Below are 16691 nucleotides of genomic sequence, written 5' to 3' on the forward strand. Positions count from 1 at the left end.
ATGTTGTTGCTTTCCAAAGACAAATGTATCAAGAATCAAAACTCCCTTGGAAAGGAATGAATTCATGAGACCACACATACACGATACAAACGGAAAACAACAAGGGTGAGGGACAGGCCACATAAAAAAAAAAAAATCTGACAGACAGATGCATAAAAAAATGTGCATTACCAGACACCGATTCCAGCCAAACGCCCTTGTCAAATACTTTGTACAATTTTTTTCCTCTTTCTCTCAAACTAAGCCTCTGCTATATGGAATCAGTGTTTCTTGTTTTGTGAAGTCACTTTTCTTATGTCAAGGACATTACAATATGTGAAGATACTGACTATATGGGGCAACATTTAGATACATTTTACAAATTGCTTTAACACTTTTAACAGTAATTTATCCAAAGGGTGAACTTTGATAAAATCACCTCCATGCTACCATTTCCAAAGTATAGAAAATGGCAGTATTAATAACTAAATCACCAATAATTGGCCACTGTCTTCATCCCATTAGAGTGCTGCTCTGACAAAGAGATTATCAGTGAATCACGTAGGAGAGGAGCTTTGTTCTAGGGATTTCTGAGATAGGACAAGAGTGAGAGGTTCAAGACTGATATCTGCAAGATTGGACTGGCCCATAAGAGTATCAACTGGTGGGCCCAGGCTCTGACACCATAGTCCTATAGGTCCAGGAGAAAAAAAGTTGGTTGCCTTTGAAACAATCACCAAATCATCATTGATAATATAGGGATTGAGCCTCCAGAATAATTTCCTCTGGTTCGCCCAAGAAACCCCAGTCAGACACTAAATATGTGGGGTTATGCTTTTCAGGAATGGTGACCCCAAGACATATCACTCTTCAAAAATACATAGTCAAGTCTCTTCCAAGATAAAATATCTTCCCCATATGCTGGCTGTTTTGTATGAGGTGTAACAATGTGACCTCTTGGATCAGCCGGTATATTTTTTTACATAATAGTTCAGTTGCTTTATTTGATTGATAGGATATTTTCCGAAGATCAGGGCAAGCTGTACATATTCTGCAACCTCCTTTTCCCATGAATATATTCTGTTTCAGCTGGTGACAAGGCTAGGCATAAGAGACAGATACATTGGTGGCAGAGACATATGACTTTTCTAAAATTTTTGGCACGTTGCCCCCCCCCCCCTTCCAATGGACCAATGGAATGTGCAGCTCATCTCCTGATATGTCTGTTCAAGAAAATGCATCTATACCCCATGAAATAAATAAAAAATATAATTTTTTTTATTTAACTTAGGACTGTAATGAGTGCTATTCCTCTGTAGAAATGTGTGCATTTACAACTGGGAAATACCATTACTCTTGTCAATAGGATGTGTCCCTTAAATCTGACGCTGCCGTCACTGATTGGAAAGTGTCAGATTGTGAGGGAACATGCCTCTTTGATGGGAACTGCAATGCTCAGTTAACAGTTTATTCATAGGAACAATGGAGAGACAATACAAAGTAGAGTTTTCAGAAAATATTTTAAAGAATTGTTATTTTATAGGGAAGACAAGCATTTAATTCAACTAACAAACCTATCTGCAGAGCAGAGAGGTCCTCTGTAACTGCACCACACAGAATATTAGGCTCTAAAGTATGTCTGTAATAGCGGCAACTCTAGATCTTTGCTTATGTTCTAGGTAACCATGTTGCACCTTTGACCAGAGCACCAATACTGACTAGATCTTCATATGCCACGAGCACCAAATACTTATAGGGCACTATTATTTGGGGGAACAGAATAGATTCACCCTGTTTTATCTTGTTTCCAGTATGATTTTGTGGAACTCCTGGAAGGAAGCAGATTGATTTCAAGAGAAAAACGCAACCTGCTAGAGTCTGAGAAGACGGGACGCATTCCAAGGTCTGTCAGCGTTCATGAAGCTGGTTTCATCCAATATCTGAACTCTGGCATCTGGCACATAGCATTTTATAATGATGGCAAGAACCCTGAACTTGTGTCTTTCAACACAATTGTAATTGGTAAGTAGCCTCATCATTTTGTGTATTGTGTAAGTGTGGATGTATATAATGTAATCACATATATTATATGTCACCAGCTATGTATATAGGGCTGCTACATATGGCTAATTGTCTGATTTGAGGGACATCTTTATGTTTTTGCCCACTTTAGATCATACTGCAAAGTATGTGCCTGTGTGAGCAGATACATACAGTAGGGAGAAGATATGTCTACCCGCATATGCTGTAACGTACTATTAGCAGTTTTTCCTAAGGGTACGCCACACGGTCAGGTTTCCTGATGCGGTTCTAGAAGCCAAAACCAGGAGTCAGTTAAAAAAAGAGGAAGCGTCGTATCTGTCCTGTACACTTTCTCTCCTTTTATGATCTACTCCTGATTTTGGCTTCCAAAGCTGCATCAGGAAACCTGACTGCGTGGCCGGACCCTTATAGCTGCGGGCACAGTCTCTTCCCTCCAGTGTAGCTGCTTTCAGACACCGTTAACAGAAAGTTTATAATGATAATTTGAAAATGATCAAATGTCACATGATGTTTGATGACCTTAGGGGGGAAATTTTCATTCCCCCATGTCTCTTTTTGGCACAGAAGAGTAACAAATCCAGTGGTTTTCAATGCTTTTGCAATGCTTTTGCAACTTTTCTAGTTGCACCATTTAACGCCACCCTTGCCAAGTCTATAAAAAGGAGCATGGTGAATGCGGAGCGTGAGCATTGCCAGGGAGGGGCTAGTTCATCATTATGTAGAAACTGGCATAAATAATAACTGAAATCTACGGCAGGTCTGAGCTGCCATAGATTTAATTCCAGTACACGGAGACCCGGAAGAGGCAGGTAACTTACAAACCGGATTCCAAAAAAGTTGGGACACTATACAAATCGTGAATAAAAACTGAATGCAATGATGTGGAGGTGCCAACTTCTAATATTTTATTCAGAATAGAACATAAATCACGGAACAAAAGTTTAAACTGAGAATATGTACCATTTTAAGGGGAAAATATGTTGAATCAGAATTTCATGGTGTCAACAAATCCCCCAAAAGTTGGGACAAGGCCATTTTCACAACTGTGTGGCATCTCCCCTTCTTCTTACAACACTCAACAGACGTCTGGGGACCGAGGAGACCAGTTTCAAGTTTAGAAATAGGAATGCTCTCCCATTCTTGTCTAATACAGGCCTCTAACTGTTCAATCGTCTTGGGCCTTCTTTGTTGCACCTTCCTCTTTATGATGCGCCAAATGTTCTCTATAGGTGAAAGATCTGGACTGCAGACTGGCCATTTCAGTACCCGGATCCTTCTCCTACGCAGCCATGATGTTGTGATTGATGCAGAATGTGGTCTGGCATTATCTTGTTGAAAAATGCAGGGTCTTCCCTGAAAGAGATGACGTCTGGATGGGAGCATATGTTGTTCTAGAACCTGAATATATTTTTCTGCATTGATGGTGCCTTTCCAGACATGCAAGCTGCCCATGCCACACGCACTCATGCAACCCCATACCATCAGAGATGCAGGCTTCTGAACTGAGTGTTGATAACAACTTGGGTTGTCCTTGTCCTCTTTGGTCCGGATGACATGGCGTCCCAGATTTCCAAAAAGAACTTCGAATCGTGACTCGTCTGACCACAGAACAGTCTTCCATTTTGCCACACTCCATTTTGAATGATCCCTGGCCCAGTGAAAACGCCTGAGCTTGTGGATATTGCTTAGAAATGGCTTCTTCTTTGCACTGTAGAGTTTCAGCTGGCAACGGCGGATGGCACGGTGGATTGTGTTCACTGACAATGGTTTCTTTAAGTATTCCTGAGCCCATTCTGTGATTTCCTTTACAGTAGCATTCCTGTTTGTGGTGCAGTGTCGTTTGAGGGCCCGGAGATCACGGGCATCCAGTATGGTTTTACGGCCTTGACCCTTACGCACAGAGATTGTTCCAGATTCTCTGAATCTTCGGATGATGTTATGCACAGTTGATGATGATAGAGGCAAAGTCTTTGCAATTTTTTGCTGGGTAACACTTTTCTGATATTGCTCCACTATCTTTCTGCGCAATATTGTGGGAATTGGTGATCCTCAACCCATCTTGGCTTCTGAGAGACACTGCCACTCTGAGAAGCTCTTTTAATACCCAATCATGTTGCCAAATGACCTAATTAGTGTTAATTGGTCTTCCAGCTCTTCGTTATGCTCAAATTTACTTTTTCCAGCCTCTTATTGCTACTTGTCCCAACTTTTTGGGGATTTGTTGACACCGTGAAAATTTGAATCAACGTATTTTTCCTTTAAAATGATTCATTTGCTCGGATTAAACGTTTGATCTGTCATCTACGTTCTATTACAAATAAAATATTGACATTTGCCATTTCCACATCATTGCATTCAGTTTTTATTCACAATTTGTTTAGTGTTCCAACTTTTTTGGAATCCGGTTTGTATGACGAGGCCTCCTCAGGCAGCGCAGACCCTGTCAAGGCCGGCATAGTACACGCCAACCTTGATAAACTAGGGCCTTAGTGTATCTTTAGTGGGGTTTTCCAGTTTACATCAACATCCTATTAAATACGTATGAAGGTAGCTGTAATTTTGTAATGTATACCTTCTATTTTCCATACTGGGCTGTGGTCACATGGACATATCCATTCAGCTCTTTCTAAATTCCTGTGATGTTATCTCCATAAGCATGTCAAATCTGCAAAGGGGAAGTGATAGGGGAGTGTCTATGTAATAAGCTGGGTGGGAGGAGCTATAAACTAGCTGGGTGTTAGGGGCAGTGATAGGGGAGTGTCCATGTAACCAGCTGGGTGGGAGGAGCTATGATCTGTCTGTGTGGGGGGGGGCTATAAACTGTCTGGGTGTTGTTAGGGTTGTTAGGGTCAGTGATAGGGGAGTGTCTATGTAACTAGCTTCGTGGGAGGAGCTATAAACTAGCTGGGTGTTGTTAGGGGCAGTGATAGGGGAGTGTCTATGTAACTATCTGGTGGGAGGAGTTATAAACTAGCTGGGCATTATTAGGGGCAGTGATAGGGGAGTGTCTATGTAACTAGCTGGTGGGAGGAGCTATAAACTAGCTGGGTGTTGTTAGGGGCAGTGATAGGGGAGTGTCTATGTAACTAGCTGGTGGGAGGTGCTATAAACTAGCTGGGTGTTGTTAGGGGCAGTTATAGGGGAGTGTCTATATAAGTGGCTGGGTGGGAGGAGCTATAAAATAGCTGGGTGTTGTTAGGGGCAGTGATATGGGAGTGTTTATGTAACTATCTGGTAGTGAGGAGCTATAAACTAGCTGGGCAGTGTTAGGGGAGTGTCTATGTAATGAGCTGGGTGGGAGGAGCTATAAACTAGCTGGGTGTTGTTAGGGGCAGTGATAGGGGAGTGTTTATGTAACTATCTGGTAGTGAGGAGCTATAAACTAGCTGGGCAGTGTTAGGGGAGTGTATGTAATGAGCTGGGTGGGAGGTGCTATAAACTAGCTGGGTGTTGTTAGGGGCAGTGATAGGGGAGTGTTTATGTAACTATCTGGTAGTGAGGAGCTATAAACCAGCTGGGCAGTGTTAGGGGAGTGTCTATGTAATAAGCTGGGTGGGAGGAGCTATAAACTAGCTGGGTGTTGTTAGGGGCAGTGATAGGGGAGTGTCTATGTAACTAGCTGGTGGGAGGTGCTATAAACTAGCTGGGTGTTGTTAGGGGCAGTTATAGGGGAGTGTCTATATAAGTGGCTGGGTGGGAGGAGCTATAAAATAGCTGGGCGTTGTTAGGGGCAGTGATATGGGAGTGTTTATGTAACTATCTGGTAGTGAGGAGCTATAAACTAGCTGGGCAGTGTTAGGGGAGTGTCTATGTAATGAGCTGAGTGGGAGGAGCTATTAAATAGCTGGGCGTTGTTAGGGGCAGTGATATGAGAGTGTTTATGTAACTATCTGGTAGTGAGGAGCTATAAACTAGCTGGGCAGTGTTAGGGGAGTGTATGTAATGAGCTGGGTGGGAGGTGCTTTAAACTAGCTAGGTGTTGTTAGGGGCAGTGATAGGGGAGTGTTTATGTAATAAGCTGGGTGGGAGGAGCTATAAACTAGCTGGGTGTTAGGGGCAGTGATAGGGTAGTGTCTATAGAAACAGCTGGTGGGAGGAGCTATAAACTAGCTGGGTGTTGTTAGGGGCAGTGATAGGGAAGTGTCTATGGAAACAGCTGGTGGGAGGAGCTATAAACTAGCTGGGCAGTGTTAGGGGAGTGTCTATGTAATAAGCTGGGTGGGAGGAGCTATAAACTAGCTGGGTGTTAGGGGCAGTGATAGGGTAGTGTCTATAGAAACAGCTGGTGGGAGGAGCTATAAACTAGCTGGGTGTTGTTAGGGGCAGTGATAGGGAAGTGTCTATGGAAACAGCTGGTGGGAGGAGCTATAAACTAGCTGGGTGTTAGGGGCAGTGATAGGGGAGTGTCTATATAAACAGCTGGTGGGAGAAGCTATAAACTAGCTGGGCACTGTTATGGACGATACAGGAGCTGTGGCAGAGAAAGAAGTGCATCATGGGTTTAGTTGGGTATGGCAACAGGAAGTGCTACATACAGGATGACTACAAACTAGAGTGATTTGTTTATATGGTAAAAACGGGTCCGGAGGGTGCAAATTGGAAGAAAATAAAATGCCTAATGAAGATGTATGTGAGATATACAACTACATGAGCATACATGATCTGTTAAAAACCATAGTAATCCCAGAAAAAAAAATTAAATCTAACACTTCTGTCTTGAGCTGTTACTTCATTTTCTGTACCACGCCTTTACTGAAGTAAGATTTAGAAAATTTTTACAGGACTTTTTAAAAAGTCTTGTAATAATCTATAATAAAATTGATGAACATAGGTAATCCTGCCCACTGTCCCACCCACTTTTCAAAACTAAATTTAAAATGCAAAATGATACAATATTTTTGCACAAGTAAGCCCAAAAACTCTCAAATCGATTTTTGCAATTTTTGAAGCCAGGATTCTGGAATACAAGGCTTGATAAATCTCTTATGTTCACACATTGTAACCCTGTATTACAATAATATGGTACTCCTTTAAAAGAAAGGCCTTCTTAGCGACTCGTCAAGATGCCGTTTATTATTACAGCTCGACAAGTAATGTACTTTTTCCACTTTATCTTTAACCACACAGTAAGTTAAAAGTAAAATCATTTCTATGGCTTCACGTGTACAATGAGCTGTCCTGACAGCCAAGGAAAGGTGAGACAGCACAGTTCACACAGTATGATGACATATCAAAAATCATTTTTTAGCTTCCTCTCCTCTTGTTTTATATGGAGTCTGAGGTCCAAGTTCACTGCCTACCGAACAACATGACTGACATGCATTTATGTCTCCGCTAATTATTGTCTAACTATCTGCAAAGGCGGTGAGCAAGAATGTCATTTTAAATTAGTCAAGCTGCATTAAAAATACCCTGCGTTCCGGACATTCTTGTCATAGAAAATTGAAGCTTCTAATCCCATCCAGCACAGCCAGCAATTATAGGAAATAAGTCAATATTTGCGTTCCTCGAATTACTAAGCAAGTCCAGCTTCTTTTTTTTTTAGCTGATCAAAATGACTGTCAGTTATGAAAAGAAATCTAAGAAAAAGTGTGTGTATGAGGGGAATGGAGGGGTGGGGGCCGTATTACAACAGCTTAGCGGGCCTTCCATTTCAAGACTTTAATGAATAGTGTTACCAAATCTGTTATTTGCAGAGTCCGTTGTTGAATGTCCTCGAGATTGCCATGGAAACGGAGAGTGCGTTTCGGGAACCTGTCATTGTTTTCCTGGATTTCTAGGCCCCGATTGTTCGAGAGGTACACAAATTAGTTTCTTTTTGTTAAACAAATCCAGCTAAGATGTGGTGGCACAAGCCATCACTATTTCTGGAACAAATGCTTGACATATTTATTTGCTTTGTCCTCCATTGTTTTTCAGTTTGTAAGCATGTCTACCGTTTGCATGACAATGCAATCTGTCCTAATTCCTCTATTGTCACATTCTATTTCACAGCAGCCTGTCCTGTATTGTGCAGTGGAAATGGCCAGTACGCCAAGGGACGCTGCCTCTGTTACAGCGGCTGGAAAGGAACCGAGTGTGATGTTCCCAGTAACCAGTGCGTGGATCCTCTATGTGGTGGCCATGGAATATGCATCATGGGTTCATGTGCTTGCAATGCAGGATATAAGGGAGAGAACTGTGAGGAAGGTAAATATTATTGGTGTCTTGAAAGAGGACTTAGAATGTATAAGGACTAGTGCAGGAAGGTAGGAGCCGAGGAATAGCTGATAGCTGCCAGTCCTAGTTTTCAACTTCCAATTGTTGGAGTGGGGTACTGGTTCTCATTGAAGAGACCTAGGTGTGGTATATGGAGACTTATTTACAGGCAGTGTTCCATGGGAGAAAAAGTATATGAAATGGCTTTCCTACAAAAAGAAGAAAACTACCTCATACCAACCAGAAGGAAGAGACACTCATCAGTATTATTATTATTATATATTTTTTTATGCACTTATATAGCACTACTATATTCCGCAGTGCTTCACAGTATCAATATACAGCTTTACTGGGGTTACTACCCATCTTCATTATAGAGCAAGGTCATGATTTGCTGGATAAGATACCTTTGAGAGATCTGGGGGAACTGGTTCTCATTGCAGAGCCCTAGCTGGTGTAAAGACCTGCACCAAAGGCATTTTGTCCAACCAACCAGTTCCCTGCTCATTCCTTTCAGAGGTAAAGAACCAAGCAAAGCTTTCCTTCAAAAGGAAGAAAGCTATCCCATACCAGTCAAACAAAAGACTCCACCAAAAGGAAGAAAGACCCATTGGTAGACAGCTGTTTCAGGGTTATTGTCCCTTGTCTCTTGATTTTAGAGGAATCCTTGGGCTGGTTCATGTGAGATAGTGTTCTTCTTTCTGGAGGAGAACTAATTTGCATAACTTTTAATTGCAAAATCTCATCTGATAGCTGGTTAGTTGTCAGGGATATCACCATATGTTTCTTATTTGAATTATAATTTAAGGTTAAATCTCACATAACCCAAAAAATTTGGGGTTGACACTGGGTTTTTCAATTTAATTATTTATATACATATTACCTTATATTGTGAGTTATTTGCATTGTTTTTTCCATACCTCCCCAACATTTTGAGTAGTGATGAGAGGCATAGGCAATATTCGAATTTGCAATATTTAGCAAATTTTTGGCCGACTATTTGCCATAAACTCAAGAATTTGTGATCTCCAGTCATTGTTTACTTGATTGCGAAAATCAGCAATGCAATATATTCACTATAAATTTGCGATAAATTCGCAATTAGAATATTCAACACTATTCGTGAATATGTAGCACTATATTCAAAATATTCGTGAATTCTCTAGGTGTCGATATTCGCAATTAAGATTTGTGATTTGAATATTCACGCTCAACACTAGTTTCTTGTATATAATTACCTTTTTATCATGTACATATAGAACCTTACAATAAAATATAAAATGCAGCTGATATACTTACTGAAGATAAGCAGTTGCTTTCTGATACATTAACACTCTTCCAGAACCTGAACTGAGGTGAAACATGATACATGGTTTTTGGCATTCTGAGATATAATTTAGAAATCTGTGATGTTGTTATGTAGTGCACGGACCATTTTGTCTTGGCATCTTCAAGAGGAAGCCACCATTTTCTTTCTTTGATCAAATTGTTTTTATTGATTTGCATGTGCAAAAGAATGCAATTAAGTCCCCAGAATTAAATTTTCAGACCATTGACCCTACAAGTGTAACGTTTTATTGAGTCAAATTGCTGAATTAAGTCTCATCATCCAGAGCACATTAATGGCAGTCCAGGAAGATGTAGAGCATTCAGCTGATACATTAAAGCAGCAATTGTCTGCTGAAACTGTCACACTGTGTCTTGGTCAATGCCAAGAGTATGGCTTTCTTCTATCCTCAGTGCTTTTTTTTCATACGGAACAGGTTCTTGAAATCACTGCAGTCCCGTTTTTCCAAATCCCTGTTAATATATTTGTTCAAGGCAAACCTTTTATGTATTTTTTGTCACAGTCACTGGAATAATAATATGTCAATAATAATAATGTAAAATTCACTAATCAATATTTCTTTCTTTTAATAGCCGATTGCTTGGATTCATTTTGTTCGAATAATGGGGTTTGTATTCATGGTGAATGTCACTGCAACCAAGGATGGGGTGGTACCAACTGTGAAATCCTCAAATCCATGTGCCCCGACCAATGTTCAGGTCATGGCACTTATATTCAAGAATCTGGAAGCTGCACTTGTGATACCAACTGGACTGGGCCTGACTGCTCCACTGGTAAGAATTTATGATTTTCAGTGTGTTACACTTTTGAACATCCTATAGCTTAGTTTTCTGTTCTCAATAAAGGAATAGGGTATTGTTCGACCTCTGGGACCATCACCAATCTTTATAATGAATGGGGCCAGCTGGAATGGGGCTGCGCTCCAGTTCTCTTCTCAGCCAGGTGGCTGGGGGCCACTGTGCAGGGGAAACACAGAGAAGGGCACTAGCACTGTCTCCCATGTTTCTCAGGATCAGTGGTAGGTGGTAGTCCCAGAGATCAGATCCCAAACAATATGCCATCACTTAGATCATAAATTTGAAACAGCCACAAATAATAGTATGTTTGTTAAATTTCACCCAATGAGTGATCGTTTTGGTTGAAATTGTTCTTTTTACTCAATGTTAGATAAATATGTATGGCTACTTTTAGGTTAAAAATATTATATGGATTTAAAAAAATAATAATTTCCAACCTTTCAAAAAGGAGCATTGGACAAATGATAATCACTTTTTTTTCACAATGTGTGTTTCCTATTCCATGTGATCAAAATATCAAAACAATTTGGGAATGACCCAGTCATCCCTGATCATTGCCAGCTCATTCACTTGCAGCAGTCCATCTCTCTCTATGGACGATTCTGAGATTACTTGACCCCATCCAAAATTGTTTGTTGGCAGCACTTTCTTGTTCGCTCAGGGTGCTGTGCTGCCGACAAATGGAAATTTTTGGTGCCACATAAAAGATGCAATCTCCCAAGGAACATACATTGGATCACCTGTCAAGTGATCTGCAGTACCTTTACATATGGCAGTTATCAGTAACAAGCATTCATATGAATGTTTATTCAGGCACCTTGCATCGAATCTGCATATCACATACAAATACCAGTGCATTCAAAGACACTTAAAAAATATTCAAAGATCTTAAAAAATAATAATTTTGAGTTCATTAGAGTATTTGCGGTGGGCCTCTTCTGGCTTTTACTCTTACACCTAGAGTGTTGCAGCGATGGCAACAGATGCTGCTGCGCTTTCCCTATATTTCCAGTGGTCAGGACCCACCTCCTGCTGCCTACTTGCTCTGTCCCTCCACACAGGCTGTGCCTTCTTGCCAGCAATACTTCTCCTCCTGTGCCTGTAGGGCATGCACTCCCTCTAGCTCTTAAAGAGCCTGCGCTTGTGCACTCTAATCTTCACCAACCATTGTGGGTGACAACTCTAGGGTACTTAAGGCAGCTTCCCCTGTGAGAGGGTGTCTCAGCTATTATGTTTCTAACTAAGGTATGCCCACCTGCTTACTCTCTGCCCATTTCCTGGATATTGACTCTTCTCTGCCTGACCTGTACCTGAGCTCCGAAGTGACCCTTCACTGTTTGCTCTGACCAGGACTGTTTATCAGATTTTTCTTAATCTACCTGTCCTCAACTCAGCCTGTCCCTGACTATGATAATGCCTGATCCCTCTGTGTTCTGCCATGGTGTCTCTGACCCCTGTGAGCGTGCTGTCACTCACATAGAGACAGCCCCAGGAGCCAGCGGCCTGGTGGTTCCCCTGCCTTGAAGTTCAGATCCCTGTATAGAAGTTAAAAGGTGAAAACCAAAGAACTGCCAGGATAAGTCTCCTAGGAATAGTCCAAAGTTATATTTGTTGGTTGACACAGAAGTTCCACAGCCACTGTCATAATGTTGACAAGCTACTGACTGCATAACTATGGCAATCAACTGGCAGTGTGATCATTAATCATTTTTTTCCAATGATGTTTGAAGAGACTCTAATATTTCAGCAGTCCGATTGTAGACCACGGCTTTTCTTTATTCGGTTAATTTCTTTATGCAGTGCATAGAAATTACGATGAAAATCGCCTATTAGAGTTTTACCGGCCAGGACTACTGCAATCTGTGGAACATATAAAGTTCCCATTAAACTAGTTAGGAACTAGGCATTACATTACCCCAATATTGATCATTTTCCACTGCAAATATTGGGTGAAATGTCTATAGACAGAGCAGTTTTTAAAAGTAGGCAAGTCTCATTGCTTGCCCATGTCGAACTCAGGTTTTATGGCTGTATTTATTGAGACAGCTAATGCTGCCTTAAAACAGATTGTATATTTTCTTTTTAAGTCTAACCTTTGAGGAGCACATAATCTTAAAAGCGGGAGGTGACCTTCAGACATCTGTAATCATGATGTAATAAATCTAAGCATAGCGAATTGGTTTGTTCTAGTGCTGCGGGGGAAAGAAAATCTTTCCCTTGCAGTGTTTAGGTTGGAGATCAACACAGCTTTCCTCTATCTTCATAAGCAGTCATTCCATTAATTAGACCTTCAATTCCACTTGAATTAAATTAGCTCTAATTAATAAGTTCATTACAAAGATTGACGCATCCTGTTCAAAGCTTGTGTGCTAAAAGCTGATAAACACCTTCACCCTAATGAAAAATTGATTAGATGGAACAAAAAAGGTACTGGTGAAATAAACCCCTCTCCCCCACCGACAAGTTGATATTCTGGAGCTTTGAAGTTAATCAAAACATCTCGGGTCTCTTAATAAGAAACTGAACCTACTGTAGATAGAAATGATTTTTGGAGAAAACGGAGGTAACAGAGGTTTCTTTTATATAGGGATAGAATTCTTTGTTTTATCTTTTTTATCTTGCTGTTGCTGTTTAATCTGATTTGGGTTTGCTAGGTAACAGTTTATTTTTTATTCGAGGGATGCATTCAGTCCTTCTTAGTCTAGGTCATCCTATGGTATCCCTAAATTTTCAGTGGGGTGGCAATAGCCAGTAACAAGATAGGAAGTGATGCCCCTGACTTTGGTTGGACCATACATCCCAGATGGTCCGGTACTAAATGTTATAGACTTATTATAGAAATCGATTTTCATATTGTATTATATAGACCCTAGGGACATAACACAACAAGGTACAGTACACCGTAAAGTCCTCCTGTTCTGTGGAGGGTAGTGATATTGCATTTGAATTGGGGTCAAAGAGTTTCAAACAGCAACTCTGACCATTATTCACATTAGAAAGTGTGCAAACATCACTAGGCAAGATGTTAATATTTAACCAAACTGTTGAACTGTAATTAATGCTACCACTACCAGCAGTGGCGTAACTATAGGGGTCACAGCGGTCACAGTTGCGACCGGGCCCCTAAGTCTTACTTTAAAAATGACCAGTCAGGTCATGCCTGACTGGCGGCACAGCACTGCGCTCTCACAGTTAATTACATTCCGCCCCACCTCCACCAATCCAGCGCTGCTTTCTTGCTGTGATCTTGTCGGATCACGTGGGCCCGTGGCGTACAACGGATGATGGTAGTGGAGCAGTCTCCTCAGAGAAGGTGTGTAAATGTGCACACACCGCTGGCTTCATAACTCACAGAGGGGCACCTGGCAGTGCGGTATAGTGGCAATATACAAGGGACTGGCATGGCAGCAAATCCTTCATAGGGGTCCGTCCTGGGGACAAAATCATGACATATATAGGGGCAAAGTGAAAAAAAATGAAATATATACAGAGCGGGCAAAAAATGAAATATATACACAGGGGACAAATATAATATATACAGAGGGGGCAAAATGCATTTATATAAAGGCAGGGGTGAAACTATCGTGGTCGCAGAGGATGCGACCGCGATTGTTACTCCCCTGCCCTTGCCCCCTGTATATATATATCCATTTTGCCCCCTCTGTATATATTACATTTGTTCCCTGTGTATATATTTTATTTTTGCCCGCTCTGTATGTATTTCATGATTTTGCCCCCGAGGCCGGGACCCTATGAAGGATTTGCTGCCATGCCAGTCCCCTGTGTATGACCAAGGGGGGGGGGGGGGCGGGGGCAAATTCAAAGTTTGCCCATAGAACTCTACTACTCTGACTACCAGATATTATAAAATCTTTCATTGGGCAGAAACACATCTGATATTGTTAGGAGGCACTTGTTTTTGAGCAACAGTAATTGGCTAATGTATGTAGAAGGAGATCAGCTGTAAATGACAAATCCATAGTGGAGATTTATCAGAACGGGTGTAAAGGAACACTGGCTTAATAGTCCATAGAAAATGATCAGATTACACATTTAATTTTGCTCTCACCACCAAGCCCGCCTGTAGTGGCAGTATATTTAACGATCCCCCAGTAGTATAATACTTCACTATAGTGGTATATATATAATGCTCTAAAGTTGTAGCTTTCCCATAAAAAGATTATTTTATTCATTCGACTTTAAATCCAGACATCCAATACAGTTTAACATGTCTATGCTTTCGGACTCCAATATATATGTCCTTTATCATTGTCATAATGAAGGACCTATATATTGGGGTCCGAAACGCGTAGACTTTTTATACTGTATTGGATGTCTGGATTTTACGTTGAATTAATAAAATAATCTTTTTATGGGAAGCTGGACTCTACAACTTTTTTGCAATTTCTACATCACCGTGTCCAGGCCATTTGTCCGTGCCTCCCAAAGAGATACACAGGTGAGCGCTGCAATACTTACATCTATCAGCATATATAATGCTCTACCCACCTGTATTCCCCCTGTAGTATAATATCCGACTATAGTGGTAGTATATATAATGCTGCCCACTCTTGTAGTCCATCTGTAGTTTAATGCCCTCATGTAGTGGTAGTATGTATAATCCTCCCCCCTGAAGTGTAATACCCCCTTTAGTGGTAATGATATATATAATACTCTCTCCTCCCTGTAGTGTCCTCAGTAGTGCCTATATATATATATATATATAGTTATGCACCTGCATTTAACACATCTTCTGGATGATTGGCCAGGACCTATTGCAAGACAGGACCTATTGCCCACAGACTCTGGCATCCATTTAATTTATGGACAAAGTTCTCACTCAGCATTAGTAGTGCAGTGTGTGGCACCTCCTGAGCTGGTCTTCATCTTCCACACAGATAATGCAGTATATACATTGCTCTTGGCACCGCCAGCCTGGCTGCTGCTACTGCAGTGCAGTACCGCCCAGCACTTACCACTAGATGGCGCCACCTGAGACAACAGTCTCATATTGCTTTTTGGTGGTGCACCTCTGTTCACCTCCTCTGAATAGCAGGCAATTATCGGGAACAAATAATTACTTCCCCATAATTGCCTGCTGTGGCCTTTTGAAAAGAAACCATATGCGTATCATCACCAACAGTGGTGGTTTCCTCAGTGGTAATATGTAGAGTTTAATGCATCGGCTTATAAACTCTATTAACAGTGTGCACCTGTACATTCACAATGAAAATACAATAATAGCAGATAGCCGTTAACTGCTTTGAACACATAGTCCTCATTAGATTAATTTAACTTCTTTCCATAAAGTAAAATGGGAATGCCATTTTGACACTACACAATTTACTACAGTTCGTCCTCATGATAACACGGTATATATGTAACAGACACGTTTTATCATTTACTTCTTGTAGGCGTAGTATTGACAAATAAGTGAATGGCTTCTTAATTGTATTATTGAATATATAATATTGACTTGCCTGCCGTCTTCGACATTTCTTCATTTATAGGTGAACTGAGATGGCAAATAGTAAAACCATGCTAAGATTTTTTTCATGGCAGAGTTCTTTTAGAAATATACATCCGATATGCAACCTTTCCATTTATGATTCCTGCCTGGTAAATCTATCCTCTCAACCACCTCGTTGTGTCCATTACTTCAGAGACCTTGTTCAAATATAGTAATCCCATGGAAGGTTAATCCTCTACAGACCACATGCTCTGCTAAGCAGGCCCCTTACTTTTATCAAGATTCTTGTCAGTTTGTTATCACGTTGTGCTTATGTTGACTCTTGTACGTGGTATCTGTTAAATTTATGCAGGTGCCTTCCATGGGTTGTCACTCTTGAGCTCACGGTATAAATGACTAGTGACAGAACAATGACAGAAATGGCTTGATGGATGGAGCTAAGATTACTTTAGATTATGTAAAAAGTATGATGGTGCAGTTTTTACTCCTTCTCCATCTTCACTGGTCCATTCCCATGGGACAGATATTGAAGTGTCATAGTTCAAAGATCCCATGTCATCCAAATGTGGAAGAAAAACAGCAGTATCTGGCCTTGTGGTCATGTACAGATGATAACAATAGCATGGAGAGAGATTACTAAGGAGTAGCAAGGTCTTTATATCCTCATTTACTCAAACGCTATGGAACATCTATATGCTAGACTTGTTTTAAATTGACACTTTTATCAGAAAGCTGTATTCTTTAAAGCTCAATATTAATCAAAAACATTGTTTAGATATGTTGACTGATTTTCTTATTTGATTTCGGCAGTACTGTAACATTGAAAATTAAACGCAAAATATTGTCCATCCAAGAC

General features: G+C 40.8%; 1 protein-coding gene across 4 annotated transcripts in view; it reads left to right on the forward strand.

Annotated features, from left to right (window-relative positions):
• TENM3 (teneurin transmembrane protein 3) overlaps positions 1 to 16691 on the forward strand; it is a 1312080-nt gene that overhangs the window by 1118906 nt on the left and 176483 nt on the right. For all 4 annotated transcript variants that reach the window (XM_044297320.1, XM_044297329.1, XM_044297345.1 and 1 more), the window contains 4 exons: positions 1791 to 2001; positions 7719 to 7820; positions 8017 to 8211; positions 10141 to 10341. In XM_044297320.1, the coding sequence (XP_044153255.1) occupies positions 1791 to 2001; positions 7719 to 7820; positions 8017 to 8211; positions 10141 to 10341 (709 nt within the window). The remainder of the gene's footprint in view (positions 1 to 1790; positions 2002 to 7718; positions 7821 to 8016; positions 8212 to 10140; positions 10342 to 16691) is intronic.

The sequence above is a fragment of the Bufo gargarizans genome, chromosome 1 (assembly GCF_014858855.1).
Source record: "Bufo gargarizans isolate SCDJY-AF-19 chromosome 1, ASM1485885v1, whole genome shotgun sequence".
NCBI lineage: Eukaryota > Metazoa > Chordata > Amphibia > Anura > Bufonidae > Bufo > Bufo gargarizans.